This window comes from Pongo pygmaeus, chromosome 18, assembly GCF_028885625.2.
Source record: "Pongo pygmaeus isolate AG05252 chromosome 18, NHGRI_mPonPyg2-v2.0_pri, whole genome shotgun sequence".
Taxonomy (NCBI): domain Eukaryota; kingdom Metazoa; phylum Chordata; class Mammalia; order Primates; family Hominidae; genus Pongo; species Pongo pygmaeus.
Genome location: NC_072391.2, coordinates 1,360,393 through 1,373,927, shown reverse-complemented (window position 1 = coordinate 1,373,927; position 13,535 = coordinate 1,360,393). Strand labels below are relative to the sequence as shown.

General features: G+C 59.4%; 2 protein-coding genes across 2 annotated transcripts; one reads left to right on the top strand and one right to left on the bottom strand.

Annotated features, from left to right (window-relative positions):
• Nucleotides 1-3,862: 3,862 nt before the first annotated feature.
• On the bottom strand, nucleotides 3,863-10,561 carry LOC134738597 (uncharacterized). Its single transcript, XM_063655123.1, has 6 exons — nucleotides 10,498-10,561; nucleotides 10,134-10,196; nucleotides 9,227-9,435; nucleotides 8,644-8,782; nucleotides 4,468-4,563; nucleotides 3,863-4,142 (listed from the first exon to the last, which is right to left on the bottom strand). Exons 1-6 carry the CDS (start codon nucleotides 10,559-10,561, stop codon nucleotides 4,069-4,071), a joined length of 645 nt encoding a protein of 214 aa, XP_063511193.1. The 3' UTR covers nucleotides 3,863-4,068.
• A 437-nt stretch (nucleotides 10,562-10,998) lies between these two features.
• Nucleotides 10,999-13,187, top strand: LOC129016037 (putative serine protease 29). Its single transcript, XM_054454886.2, has 5 exons — nucleotides 10,999-11,191; nucleotides 11,356-11,536; nucleotides 11,631-11,896; nucleotides 12,615-12,781; nucleotides 12,849-13,187. The coding sequence occupies exons 1-5, from the start codon at nucleotides 10,999-11,001 to the stop codon at nucleotides 13,011-13,013; spliced, it is 972 nt and encodes a 323-aa protein (XP_054310861.2). The 3' UTR covers nucleotides 13,014-13,187.
• The last annotated feature ends 348 nt before the right edge of the window (nucleotides 13,188-13,535 follow it).

Sequence of the window (13,535 nt, the reverse complement as noted above, 5' to 3'; positions counted from 1 at the left end):
TGATTAAAATAGGTTCCTGGAGCCCATCCAGAAGATCTGCCTGTTTGGGGTCTGCAAACTTCCTCCAAGGGCTGGAGCCTGGGCCTGGGGCAGCCACCATGGAGCAGGCGGGTCCCCTGGCACAGGCTTCAAGTGCCTCTGAAGGGCCCTCTGGCTGATGCTTTTGCACCCGCGGAGGTGGGTACAAGTGCCCGTCCCGTCCCGGGTGGCAGGAGAGGCTGCAGGAGAGCTGGTTACCAGGTGCTTCCTTGGCCTCTGTGGCACTGGCCACGAGAATGGGCGGCATGGCGCCAACCTGAGCACTGTGGGCATTTGGGGCCGGGGGTCCTCTGCAGTGGGGCCGTCCTGCGCACCGTGGACATTTAGCCCCCCAACCCCAGCCTCTTCCCACTAGATGTGGGTGGTGTCCCCATATCCCTGACAAGCATAAATGTCCCCTGGGGGACATAGTCACCGGTGGGAGCCGCTGGTGTAGACAGGGAACCCGGGTACCGGACCTCTGTTGGCCCAGCAGAGGGGATGCGAGGGGCTGGGGGTGGCCCCTGTCCTCATGGTCACCCTGGTCACCGCTTGGGCTAGGAGCTATTGCCCCCACCCCGGGAAAGGAATGTCTGACTGAGCCCCACCCACTTCCTTTGCAAGGAAGATAAAGCAGCTCCGGGCGGGTCCGGAAGGGCACCTGTGGCCACAGACCACGGTGAGGACACTGACCACCAGCAGCCACCTGTGGCCTCCAGACCCATGTCCCGCCCAGTTTTTTCCAGCCAGCCCTCTCCTCCCTGCGCAGATGCTGTGGCTGCTGTTCCTGACCCTCCCCTGCCTGGGGGGCTCCATGCCCAAGACCCCAGGTGACTACTGGCCCCATCCCACACTGGACCCTCAGGGACTGGGCTAGGACGGAGAGCTGACCCCCTCGTCGAGCAGGGCCTGGAAGCTCCTGGCATTGCAGAACGGTGGGGCCCGGCTCCCTGACCTCCTCCGGTTGTTCCCAGCGCCCGTCCCCGAGAATGACCTGGTGGGCATCGTGGGGGACCACAACGCCCCCCAGGGGAAGTGGCCATAGCAGGTCAGCCTGAGGATCTATAACTACCACTGGGCCTCCTGGGTGCACATCTGCGGGGGCTCCGTCATCCACCCCCAGTGGGTGCTGACCGCCGCCCACTGCATTTTCCGGTGAGTCCCGGGCGGGGGACCCCACCGAGGGGAGGCGGGAGTGGGGCTGCCCCATACCAGGCCCCTTGAGTAGCCTGGGTCCGCCCTCCCCCAGGAAAGACACCGACCCATCCACCTACCGGATCCACGCCGGGGACGTGTATCTCTACGGGGGCCGGGGGCTGCTGAATGTCAGCCGGATCATTGTCCACCCCAACTATGTCTCTGCCCGCCTCGGATTCGACCTGGCCTTGCTGAGGCTGGCCACCCGCGCGGGCGCAGCAAGCAGTGTTCAGCCGGTCACCCTGCCGCCCGAGGCCCTGAACTTCACCCTGGAGGACGAGTGCTGGCTGACCGGCTGGGGCAGGACGTCCTACTACAGTGAGAATGACTAGGGGGCGAGGGTCGTGGAGAGGCGTGGGGAAGCTCCCCAGTTTTCCCCTCCATGCCCATTCCTGGGGACACGTCCCTCAGGTGCTGGTTCACAAGCTCGGAAATAAATGGGACAGGGAAGGAAAGGAGCCCCCCACAGGTCCCAGCTGTTCCCCAGGCTCGGCATCTTAGCCCCCCGTGGCCGCCCTGATGCTCTGATACTCGTTTTGCATTAAAGATGGTGAAGGGCATTTCACAGCTCTGCTGGTCTGCCAGCGACAGGGGGGGAATCAGCCCAAGTCCCCTGGGTCCACAGCCTGCTGCCCTCACACTCTGCTCTGTGTGGGTTTTTAGGGTATGGGGGGGGGGTGGGAGGAAGAATCTGGTTAAGTTTTTTGATGGGGGAAGTCACACTTCTTCATATGTTCTGGTGACCTTTGGGCTGCAGGCCCCCAGGCGCCCCACGTGTCTGTGTCCTGGGGCTGCTGTGACAAGACCCACACCCTGGGGGCTTCACATCACGGAGATGTGTTCTCCCAAGGTCCAGGTGTGGGCAGGGCCCTGCTCCCGCTCAGGCTGTAGGGGAGGGTCCCTCCTGGCTTCTCCCAGCGGGCCTCTCCCAGCCCCTGGTGGCCGTGGTGTCCCAGGGCTCATGGCTGCATGGCTCCCATCTCCGCCTGGGTTTTCACGTCACCTTCTCCCCTGGGCCTGGGGCTGCTCCTGTTCCGCCTCTCATTAGGGCACCTGTCTTGGAATTAGGGCCCTTCCTAACCCAGCATGGCCTCATCCCACCTTAATCAATCTGCCAAGAATCTATTTCCAAATAAGATCCCATCCTGAAGTTTTGGAGGGACGTGAATGCCAGTGACACCACCCAGCCTGGGTCTGTCTGCAGAATCTGAGCCCGTCTATCACGGCTTGGGCTGAGGTCACACTCCCACCCAGGACAGATGGGGAAACTGAGGCTCAGGCTGGCTCCAGGTCAGAGTGGCGAGAGCAGGACCACAGCTCCAGGCCTGGGAGTCACAGGTGGTTCGGGACCCCTCCCCATGGCCGCCTTGGCCGTGGCGGGTGTGAGCAAATCCACTGTGTCGGGAACACAGCCCCCTGCTGCTTCCTGACTCCCCTCCTCCACCCCCAGCACCACTACACCCACCGTACCGCCTGCAGCAGGTGCACATCCCACTGCAAGACCACGAGGCCTGTGAGAAGGGCTACAAGGAGTACCTGCATGCCAGCGCCAACGGGAAGGCCATCCCGGAAGACATGCTGTGTGCCGGCAGCCTGGGCCGGGGCCCCTGCATGGTAAGACGTCCGGGCTCCGCCTTACCCCAGGGGGCTCCTCCTGGCCTGGGCCTCTTGAGGCTGGACAAGGAGTCCCGTTGTACCAAGGCCCCTGGCGAGACGTGTGACTGTCCCCTCTCCCTGCAGGGGGACTCTGGAGGGCCCCTGGTCTGCAGGAAGGGAGGCTCCTGGGTCCAGGTGGACGTGGTCAGCTGGGGGATCGGCTGCTCCACGATCCAGCTGCCAGCCGTCTTCACAAGCGTCCAGAGCCATGTTGCCTGGATCCGCCGGGAAATCAGGCAGCGTGGGTGAGCCCCGGGTGGGCACGAGGATCAGCGGAGGAGGCGGCAGCTTTGTCCCGACTTTCCCTGGTGGAGCTTTCTGATCCCCTCCACCCACACCTGCCGCCCACTTCCCCGTGCTTCAGCCCCGCTCCCATCCCCCTCTTCCTCCTCTCTCCTTCGCTGCCAGTCCCGAGAGGAGGGAGGAGGGTGGAGGCCCCCACGGAGCTGGGGTGCCGTGCGGCTGTGATCATCTCATTAAACTGTCTGAGTCAACAGGCTGGCGGTCGAGTGGTCTTTGTGGCTGGCTGCAGAGTGGGTGGCCCAGCTCTCCCGTTTGGAATCCCTGAATGCTGGGGGAATGGGGCAGGCCTGGCTTGGGCAGGTGGAGTTTGGGTGGGTGAGAGGCTCAGAGACTCTTCCCCAACCTTGGGGCCATCACTCCTTATTGTGGCTTTTTGTTGTTGTCGTTGTTTTACGGAGTCTCGCTCTGGAGTGCAGTGCCTCCTGAGTATCTGGGATTACAGACGCCCAATACCACACCCAGCTGATTTTTGTATTTTTAGTAGAGACGGGGTTTCACCATGTTGGCCAGGCTGGTCTCCAACTCCTGACCTCAGGTGATTCACCTACCTTGGCCTCCCAAAGTGCTAGGATTACAGGCCACCGCATCCCACCCCTATTGCTTTTTACGTGCCGTGTACCCCGCCACCAGGCGAGGGTGTTGGCAGGTTCACACACAATTCAGAGTCATTTTCAAGATCTCATTCATTCATGCCATTCATTTATTCATTCATTCTACTGATGTCACGAGGTGGCATGTCCTGGGGTGTAGGGGAATAAACCTGTCCTATCCCGATCTCAGGGCCTGGAGGGTGGTGGGTGTGTGACGGGGATTTGAAATGCACCGGGAGGTCGTGTCATAGACAGAAGAGTCCACAAAAGAACAAGAAGCTGCTCCCCTGGGTGTCAGGGAGGTTTAGCCGGGAAGGGAAGCCTCAGTGGTCCCCGGAGGTGCCAGGTGTAGCTTCGTTGCAAGGATGAGCCTGCAGGCTGGACAGAGGGTGGTGTCAGTGGGAAGAACCACCTGCACCTGCGGGACAAGCCCAGACACCCTTGCATCTCACTGCATCGTTACAGCAGTGAGAGCAAACTTTCCCTGTGCACATAAAGGGAACAATAAAGCTATTTCCATTGTGGGGAAAGAATGTTAATGATTTTAGACTCTGCTGTTGGGCGGGGTTAATCCTTCTAAATCACCAGGCCCCAGCTCTGTCCCCAGGGAATTTAGGTAGGATGGGGCTGAACAAGACTGCCCTGCACACACTTGGAGAAGTCCTCCCCCAGCTCTAGACCCACACCTCTCCCCTTAACTCACCCCAAGAGAAGCACGGCTGGGAAGGGCTGGGGTGGTGTGTCTCGTCCAGATAATTGGAATAGATGGTAAAGTACATGGATAAGTCATAATGAGTGGCTGGTTGGAGGAGAGAGGGAGGGATGAGAAGATGGGAGAATGGATGGATGGGTGGGTTCGTGGGTGGATGGAAGAATAGAAGAATAGATGGATGGAGGCTGGGCACAGTGGCTCGTGCCTGGAATCCCAGCACTTTTGGGGGCCAAGGTGGGCAGATCACTTGAGGTCAGGAGTTCGAGACCAGCCTGGTCAATATGGTGAAACCTCGACTCTAGTAAAATTACAAAAATTAGCTGGGCTGGTGGCACACACCTGTTGTCCCAGCTACTTGGGAGGCTAAGGGATGAAAATCGCTTGAACCCAGGAGGCGAAGGTTGCAGTAAGCTGAGATCGCACCACTGCACTCCAGCCTGAGCCACAGAGCGAGACTGTCTCAAAAAAAAAAAAAAAAACGAATGGATGAGTGGGTGAGTGAATGAATGTGTGGGTGGGTGAATGGATGAGTGAGTGGGTGGATCGGTGAGTGAGTGGATTGATGGGTGGGTAGATGGGTGGGTGGGTGAGTGGGTGTGTGGTTGAGAGCATGGGTGAACAGATGGGTGAGTTGGTGGATGGATGGATGAGTGGATGGCTGAGTGGATGAATGGGTGCATGGTTGAGTGGATGGATGGATGGGTGGATGGGTGAGTGGGTGTGTGGTTGAGAGGTTGGGTGAATGGATGGGTGAGTTGGTGGATAGATGGATAAGTGGATGGCTGGATGGCTGAGTGGATGGATGGGTGCATGGTTGAGTGGATTGATGGATGGGTGGATGGGTGAGTGGGTGTGTGGTTGAGAGGTTGGGTGAATGGATGGGCGAGTTGGTGGATAGATGGATAAGTGGATGGCTGGATGGGTGAGCGGATGGATGGGTGCATGGTTGAGTGAATGGATAGATGGGTGGATGGGTGAGCGGATGGATGGGTGCATGGTTGAGTGGATGGATAGATGGGTGGATGGGTGAGTGGGTGTGTGGTTGAGAGGATGGGTGAATGGATGGGCGAGTTGGTGGTTGGATGGATGAGTGGATGACTGAGTGGATGGATGGGTGCATGGTTGAGTGGATGGATGGATGGGTGGATGGGTGAGTGGGTGTGTGGTTGAGAGGATGGGTGAATGGATGGGCGAGTTGGTGGTTGGATGGATGAGTGGATGACTGAGTGGATGGATGGGTGCATGGTTGAGTGGATGGATGGATGGGTGGATGGGTGAGTGGGTGTGTGGTTGAGAGGATGGGTGAATGGATGGGTGAGTTGGTGGTTGGATGGATGAGTGGATGACTGAGTGGATGGATGGGTGCATGGTTGAGTGGATGGATGGGTGAGTGGGTGTGTGGTTGAGAGGATGGGTGAATGGATGGGCGAGTTGGTGGATAGATGGATAAGTGGATGGCTGGATGGCTGAGCAGATGGATGGGTGCATGGTCGAGTGGATGGATAGATGGGTGGATGGATGAGTGGGTGTGTGGTTGAGAGGTTGGGTGAATGGATGGGCGAGTTGGTGGATAGATGGATAAGTGGATGGCTGGATGGGTGAGCGGATGGATGGGTGCATGGTTGAGTGAATGGATAGATGGGTGGATGGGTGAGTGGGTGTGTGGTTGAGAGGTTGGGTGAATGGATGGGTGAGTTGGTGGATAGATGGATAAGTGGATGGCTGGATGGCTGAGCGGATGGATGGGTGCATGGTTGAGTGGATGGATAGATGGGTGGATGGGTGAGTGGGTGTGTGGTTGAGAGGATGGGTGAATGGATGGGTAAGTTGGTGGTTGGATGGATGAGTGGATGGCTGAGTGGATGGATGGGTGCATGGTTGAGTGGATGGATGGATGGGTGGATGGGTGAGTGGGTGTGTGGTTGAGAGGTTGGGTGAATGGATGGGCGAGTTGGTGGATAGATAGATAAGTGGATGGCTGGATGGGTGAGCGGATGGATGGGTGCATGGTTGAGTGGATGGATAGATGGGTGGATGGGTGAGTGGGTGTGTGGTTGAGAGGTTGGGTGAATGGATGGGCGAGTTGGTGGATAGATGGATAAGTGGATGGCTGGATGGGTGAGCGGATGGATGGGTGCATGGTTGAGTGGATGGATGGATGGGTGGATGGGTGAGTGGGTGTGTGGTTGAGAGGTTGGGTGAATGGATGGGCGAGTTGGTGGATAGATGGATAAGTGGATGGCTGGATGGGTGAGCGGATGGATGGGTGCATGGTTGAGTGGATGGATAGATGGGTGGATGGGTGAGCGGATGGATGGGTGCATGGTTGAGTGGATGGATGGATGGGTGGATGGGTGAGTGGGTGTGTGGTTGAGAGGTTGGGTGAATGGATGGGCGAGTTGGTGGATAGATGGATAAGTGGATGGCTGGATGGGTGAGCGGATGGATGGGTGCATGGTTGAGTGGATGGATAGATGGGTGGATGGGTGAGCGGATGGATGGGTGCATGGTTGAGTGGATGGATGGATGGGTGGATGGGTGAGTGGGTGTGTGGTTGAGAGGTTGGGTGAATGGATGGGCGAGTTGGTGGATAGATGGATAAATGGACGGCTGGATGGGTGAGCGGATGGATGGGTGCATGGTTGAGTGGATGGATGGATGGGTGGATGGATGAGTGGGTGTGTGGTTGAGAGGATGGGTGAATGGATGGGCGAGTTGGTGGATAGATGGATAAGTGGATGGCTGGATGGCTGAGCGGATGGATGGGTGCATGGTTGAGTGGATGGATGGATGGGTGGATGGATGAGTGGGTGTGTGGTTGAGAGGTTGGGTGAATGGATGGGCGAGTTGGTGGTTGGATGGATGAGTGGATGACTGAGTGGATTGATGGGTGGGTAGATGGGTGGGTGGGTGAGTGGGTGTGTGGTTGAGAGCATGAGTGAACAGATGGGTGAGTTGGTGGATGGATAGATGGGTGGATGGGTGAGTGGGTGTGTGGTTGAGAGGTTGGGTGAATGGATGGGTAAGTTGGTGGTTGGATGGATGAGTGGATGGGAGGATGGTTGAAAGGACGGGTGGGTTGGATAGATGGATGAGTGGATGGCTGGATGGGTGAGTGGATGGATGGGTGCATGGTTGAGTGGATGGATGGATGGGTGTATGGGTGAGTGGAGTGGAAGGATCCCAGTGGCTCAGTAGTCTCAGCTTGGGTATCATTTTGGACTCAGACACACCTGACTGAGCATTATGCATTGTGCATAATTAACTGAGACAAGCATACATCTTCTGCATATGCAAGAACATTCATCCCATTATTGTTATTATTATTTTATTTCTTTTATTATTTTTTTGAGACAGAGTCTCGCTCTGTTGCCCAGGCTGGAGTATAGTGGTGCAATCTGGGCTTACTGAAACCTCTGTCTCCTGGGTTCAAGCAATTCTTCTGCCTCTGTCTCCCAAATAGCTGGGATTACAGGTGTGTGCCACCACACCTGGCTAATTTTTTTTAATATACTTTTGGTAGAGACGGGGTTTTGCTATGTTGGCCAGGCTGGTCTTGAACTCCTGGCCTCATGATCCACCTACCTTGACCTCCCAAAGTGCTGGGATTACAGGCATGAGCCACCACACCCGGCCCCCCATTATTATTTATAACAGCAAATTATTGGAAACTGCCTAAATGTCCATGGAGAACTGGTGAAATAAGTTTCCCTAAATCCATACAGCTGGGTACAGCGCGCCATTAAGCAGGACGTCAGGGACGAAAGCGTTCACCGCACCATCACTGCACAGCTCCCTCTCATGAACACACGTGTGTACGCAGGGGAAATGATGGTGGGTGGTGAGAGTGGTGACTGCAGGATATAGAATTATGCAGCATTTCTACTTCAAAAATTTATTTTGGCCTAGGTCTTTTACATTAAAAACTATCTCACCTTGGAAGAAGATAATGTTTTCCGGTTTTTCAAGTCATATCAAGGCAGGTTTTAAGCTCATCACAAACTCAATGTCTCCATTAAAACGCCCTCGGGAAATGGTCTCCCAATCCAGGAAGTGCAGCTCAGTGGCCTCGTCACAAAGTGGGGCCCAGTGTGAGCAACAGGCACCTGGCGTGCAGGGTGCCAAGGGAAGACCAGCAGACGCCCGGGACGAGGAGTGGACTCAAACCTGTGCACGGAGACGGTCTTCCCAGGACCCCCGGAAGCAGGCGGGTAGGACGTCGCAGGTCCGTGAGAGCTGAGTCCACACCAGGGAAGCCGGTACTGATGGATAACAGGGTTCCATTTGTACACAAATGCTGGGTGACCTTGGGACATGGAAGAATCGTGGTCACGAGCCCTTCATCTCCCAGGTCCCAGTGACCTTGGGCTCTGCACACTCTGTTCTGAGGCCCCCGTGCCATTGAGCTGGGACCCTCTGCCTGGTCTTTTCTCCAGCCCAACTCTTTTGCAACACTGGCTCAAAGCAGCCACATCCTTCGCCTAATGGTGACCCTGGGCTCGGGCGCCCTGGCCGCAGGCCTGGACTTGATCCTATCATTGGCCGGGGCCTCTGACCCCAGTCTTAACGGTTGCACAGCCCCCAGTCCTTCCTCTGATCCTATCACCAAACACTCTCATGGTGATCTGGTCCTGACCGTATCAGGACAAACAGGTATCCTGTTCCCAGGTGCCGTTGCCCAACAGCTGCAGCCAGGACCATCTGTGAGGGATGGTCTCAGGTTGATCCCTCCTAGATAAGGAACCCTCACCTCCGTGGTCAGCACAGAAAGCAGGATGCAGGGTGTTTCAAGAGCTGGCCCTCGTCCCGCCTGTGTCCCTCGCTGTGCCGTGGTGGCCGTCCCAGGAGAGAACCCCAGGCCGAGGTGGGGGCGTCTTGCTCTCCCTCCAGGCCTCTCCTGGGCTGTTTCTCCAGTGCCCCCTGGGTCTTCCCAGTCCTGGGAAGCAAAGCATTCTCTGACTGGCCGTGGGGCTCAGCCCTGCCTGGGGTGTCCCCAAACCTCCCGGGCTCAGACTCCCAGTCCTAAATCCCAGCAGCTCCTGGCCACTCCGCCCACCCACACTCTGCCACGCCCAGCGTGGGCTGCCCCAGAGCCAAGCACCTGGGCTACTGTGTGCCCTGCTCCAGACCCTCTGGATCACCCTGTCCACTCCAGTGCTGTCCGCCCAGGCCTCCTGGACAGGCAGGGCTGAGGACAGACAGGACAGCCTGGCTTGGGGCCCCCGAAGCCGAGCTCAGTGCCTGCCCCCCACTCCCTGGCTGGAGGTGGCTCCAGGCCTGGGTGTGCTGTCTCCCCAGCCACCTTCCTTGTGGTGCCCAAGGCACAGCCAGCCCTGAGGACTCAGTCACTGTCACCACTGGCATCACCAGCCACCCAGAGGCCACTCAGAGCTGGGACCTCAGCGGGCAGGGGCCTGAGCTGGGGTTGGAGGTGCTTTCCGGAGTCACCAAGGAGAGGCTTGTTCCTGGTGGATGAGGAAGGGGACTGAGGGTGGGGCTGGTGACGACCTGGGGGCTCCAGCCAGGTGGAGGAGGCTCTGCTACCTCTCAATGAGCTGCTCGGCCTACCCAGAGTTGGGGCGGATTCCGTTATGGAGCCCTGGGTGGAATCTAGAGAGGGGCTCCTTCAGCCCCCTGCAGTGATGTCCACACTGCACCTGCCAGGATGTCCCGATGCGTCAGGGTCACAGGTATCTCTGTGAGGAACAGAACCGTCTGCCCTAGCCACCAGCGGAGGAGAGCTGAGCCCAGGGTTGGGCCGCTGCGTGGACCTGGGATGAGAGAGGCTGGGGTTGGCCATGGGGCCTCGGGCCCTGGGTGCTGGGTTCCGTGGCCAGCACTTGGCTCCCCTGGGCCCTGTCTTCACCCGTGCAGTGAGGATTCGGCCTCAGGTCATGGACCCAGGCCTTGGTGAAGCCCCACTGCTTTCGGTGAGGACGTGAGGACCTCTCTCCAGGGACGGCACGGGCCGCTGTGCACTGATCTGAGTGTTGGGGGTGGTTCTGGAAGCTGGGAGCCCACTGTGCGGCCCCGGGACAGGGGCTCTGCCCACGTTGTCAACATTGTCACCACCTGCCCTGGGCATCGAGGAATCTTGGCCGCTTGGCTCTGAGCATCACCGGGGGCGGCTCAAGGTGGGGATGCCCTCCAACCTGCCTCACCCGCAGTGTGGGAACATGCTGGTGCTTCTGCAGTCGCAGCCGAGACCCCCTTCTCTCTCCTAACCCTTCTCGCCTCTAACCCTTCTCTCCTCTAACCCTGGTGGCGCTACTCTGGCTGGCGATGCCAGTGGGGACAGTGACTCGGGGGCTGAACGAGAGGCCACCTCCCCCCACCCCTCCTCTGAGGAGAGGACTGACCAGGCACTTGCCGCTTCCTGTGTCTGAAGATAAAGGGGCTCCGAGAGGCTGGGGACTGACCAGGCAGCTGCCCAATTCCTGTGGCTGCGGATAAAGGGGCTCCAAGGGGCTGGGGGAGAGAGCTGCTGAGTCCCGGCACGGTAAGGGCGCCATCCCCTCCCTGATGCCTGCGGGCGGCTCCTCGGCCCCCAACCCTGACCCCGGGTCTGAGCCCCCAGCCCACACCCCACGCCCTCCACCCCTGACCCCGGGTCTGAGCCCCCAGCCCGCACTCCACACCCTCTCCCCGCAGATGCTGCTGCTGCTGCTGTTCCTGGCCGTCTCCTCCCTGGGGAGCTACAGCTCGGGGAGCCCAGGTGAGTCCCGACCCCACACAGCCCTCCCTTCTCAGGGGCTCTTCCAGCCCCGTCCCCAGGATCCAGGGGACACGTGCACGGCCCGGCTCCTGCCCGAGGGCAGGCGCGGGGTGAGGCTCGGGTGGCAGAGGCCGGATTCCCTGACCTCCTTCGGTTGTTCCCAGTGCCCGTTCCTGAGAATGACCTGGTGGGCATCGTGGGGGGCCACAACGCCCCCCAGGGGAAGTGGCCATGGCAGGTCAGCCTGAGGATCTACAACTACCACTGGGCCTCCTGGGTGCACATCTGCGGGGGCTCCCTCATCCACCCCCAGTGGGTGTTGACCGCCGCCCACTGCATTTTCCAGTGAGTCCCAGGCCGGGGACCCCACCGAGGGGAGGTGGGAGTGGGGCTGCCCCAGACCAGGCCCCTTGAGTAACCTGGGTCCATCCTCCCCCAGGAAAGACACTGACCCGTCCACCTACCGGATCCACGCTGGGGACGTATATCTCTACGGGGGCCGGGGGCAGCTGAACGTCAGCCGGATCATCGTCCACCCCAACTATGTCACTGCGGGGCTGGGTGCAGATGTGGCCCTGCTCCAGCTGGCGAGCCCCGTGATCTGTGCCGCTAATGTCAGGACGGTCAAGCTCTCCCCAGTCTCGCTGGAGCTCACCCCGAAGGACCGGTGCTGGGTGACTGGCTGGGGAGCGATCAGGATGTTCGGTGCGTGTTGGGTGGAGGCTGGGGAAGGACTCGGGCTGTGGGCCCAAAACGCCTCATTCCAGGGCTCCGGGGGTGGTGGCGGGGTGGGTGAGCTCCAGAAAGGGAAGAGACGGAGCTGCTCCCTGCCATGCAGCACCTCCGGCTGCTTTTCCCAACAGCTCTGTGCTGCCCGGGCCCAGAGACTCGGGGGTCCTGCAACTGCCAATGGCCAGACCAAGCTCCAGAGGGGAAAATACTTCTCATTTTTTTCTACTTAAGAAAGGTTTTTAAATTTTTTTCCTGGGTGCGGTGGCTCACACCTGTGATCCCAGCACTTTGGGAGGCAGAGGCAGGAGGATGGCTTGAGCCCGGGAGTTTGAGGCCAGCCTGGGCAACATAGCAAGACCCCATCCCTAAAAAAGAAAAAAAAACACTGCAAACGAAAACACCTCAAAACCAAAAGGCATTTTTTTGGAGGAAAAAAAAAAACAGAATAACTCATCCCTCCACTTTTCTCTGGTCCGTCCGACTGTGAGCCCTGAGAGTTTAGAGGGAGACACGAGCCCTCCCACCTCCTGGGGTTCCACATACTGTGCTCAGGCCGGGAGGCTCAGGCTGGCCTATGGGCCCTTGGCCACAGGGGAGCCACCTTCCCTCCCACCTGGAGGAGGTGCTGGGGCTGCTGGGTCGACGGCAGGGGAGTCTCTGCTGCGCCAGCCCGGGTCCCCTCTCTCCCTAGAGTCGCTGCCGCCGCCCTACCGCCTGCAGCAGGTGAGTGTGCAGGTGCTGGAGAACGCCATCTGTGAGCAGCGGTACCGCAATGCCTCAGGGCACACTGGCGACCGGCAGCTCATCCTGGATGACATGCTGTGTGCCGGCAGCGAGGGCCGGGACTCCTGCCTGCCCGCCCTGCCTGCCCGCCCTGCTCCCACCGCAGAACTCAGCGGTGACCCCTTTTCCTTCCCTTCCTCAGGGTGACTCCGGCGGCCCTCTGGTCTGCAGGCTGCGGGGGTCCTGGCGCCTGGTGGGGGTGGTCAGCTGGGGCTACGGCTGTGCCCTGCGGGACTTTCCCGGCATTTACGCCCGCGTCCAGACCTACGTGCCCTGGATCCTGCAGCAAGTCGGGGAGTTGCCCTGAGCAGGCCGGGCTGGGCTCCCACCTGGGTCGGCTGAGGAGGGACCAGGACCTTCCTCCCAGCGATCTCCGCTTTGGCCTCCGCTGCAGGCCACCGGCTTGAGCCCGGCTTCTCTGGCTCCTCAGCGCCCAGGACCTCCCTGATGCCGGGGTGGGGAAGGTGCCGGGGAAGGGAGGATGGTGGCCTCGCTGCGTCTCTGTCTGATTAAAGAGCTAAGAAAGAGCAGAGTGTGTGGCGTCTCTGTGGGATGGATTTGCATTCCGAGCTGCAGCCGGGCGCGGTTTGCTCAGCCATCTCCACATTTTGGCTATGGTAATAAAGATGCTGAGAACATTCATGCTCCGGGCTGTGTGTGGATGTGGGTCTCCTGGCTGTGTGTGGACGTGGGTCTCCGGGCTGTGAGTGGACGTGGGTCTCCGGGCTCTGTGTGGACGTGCGTCTCCGGGCTCTGTGTAGATGTGCGTTTCCCATCCTCTGGGGGAGATACTCACAGGTGCTGCTTCAATGCCAGCTTCCAGATGAGG

Excerpts from the sequence above, each read along its gene's own strand:
- LOC134738597 (XM_063655123.1), bottom strand. The coding sequence starts at position 10,561 with ATGCCCAGGGCAGGTGGTGACAATGTTGACAACGTGGGCAGAGCCCCT. Across the intron at positions 8,783-9,226 it reads TTTCTGTGCTGACCACGGAG|GTCACCCAGCATTTGTGTAC; the intron begins GTGAGGGTTCCT and ends CCATGTCCCAAG. Across the intron at positions 4,564-8,643 it reads AAGACCGTCTCCGTGCACAG|CCACTCATTATGACTTATCC; the intron begins GTTTGAGTCCAC and ends TCCTCCAACCAG.
- LOC129016037 (XM_054454886.2), top strand. The coding sequence starts at position 10,999 with ATGCCTGCGGGCGGCTCCTCGGCCCCCAACCCTGACCCCGGGTCTGAG. Across the intron at positions 11,537-11,630 it reads GCCGCCCACTGCATTTTCCA|GAAAGACACTGACCCGTCCA; the intron begins GTGAGTCCCAGG and ends ATCCTCCCCCAG. Across the intron at positions 11,897-12,614 it reads GGGAGCGATCAGGATGTTCG|AGTCGCTGCCGCCGCCCTAC; the intron begins GTGCGTGTTGGG and ends CTCTCTCCCTAG.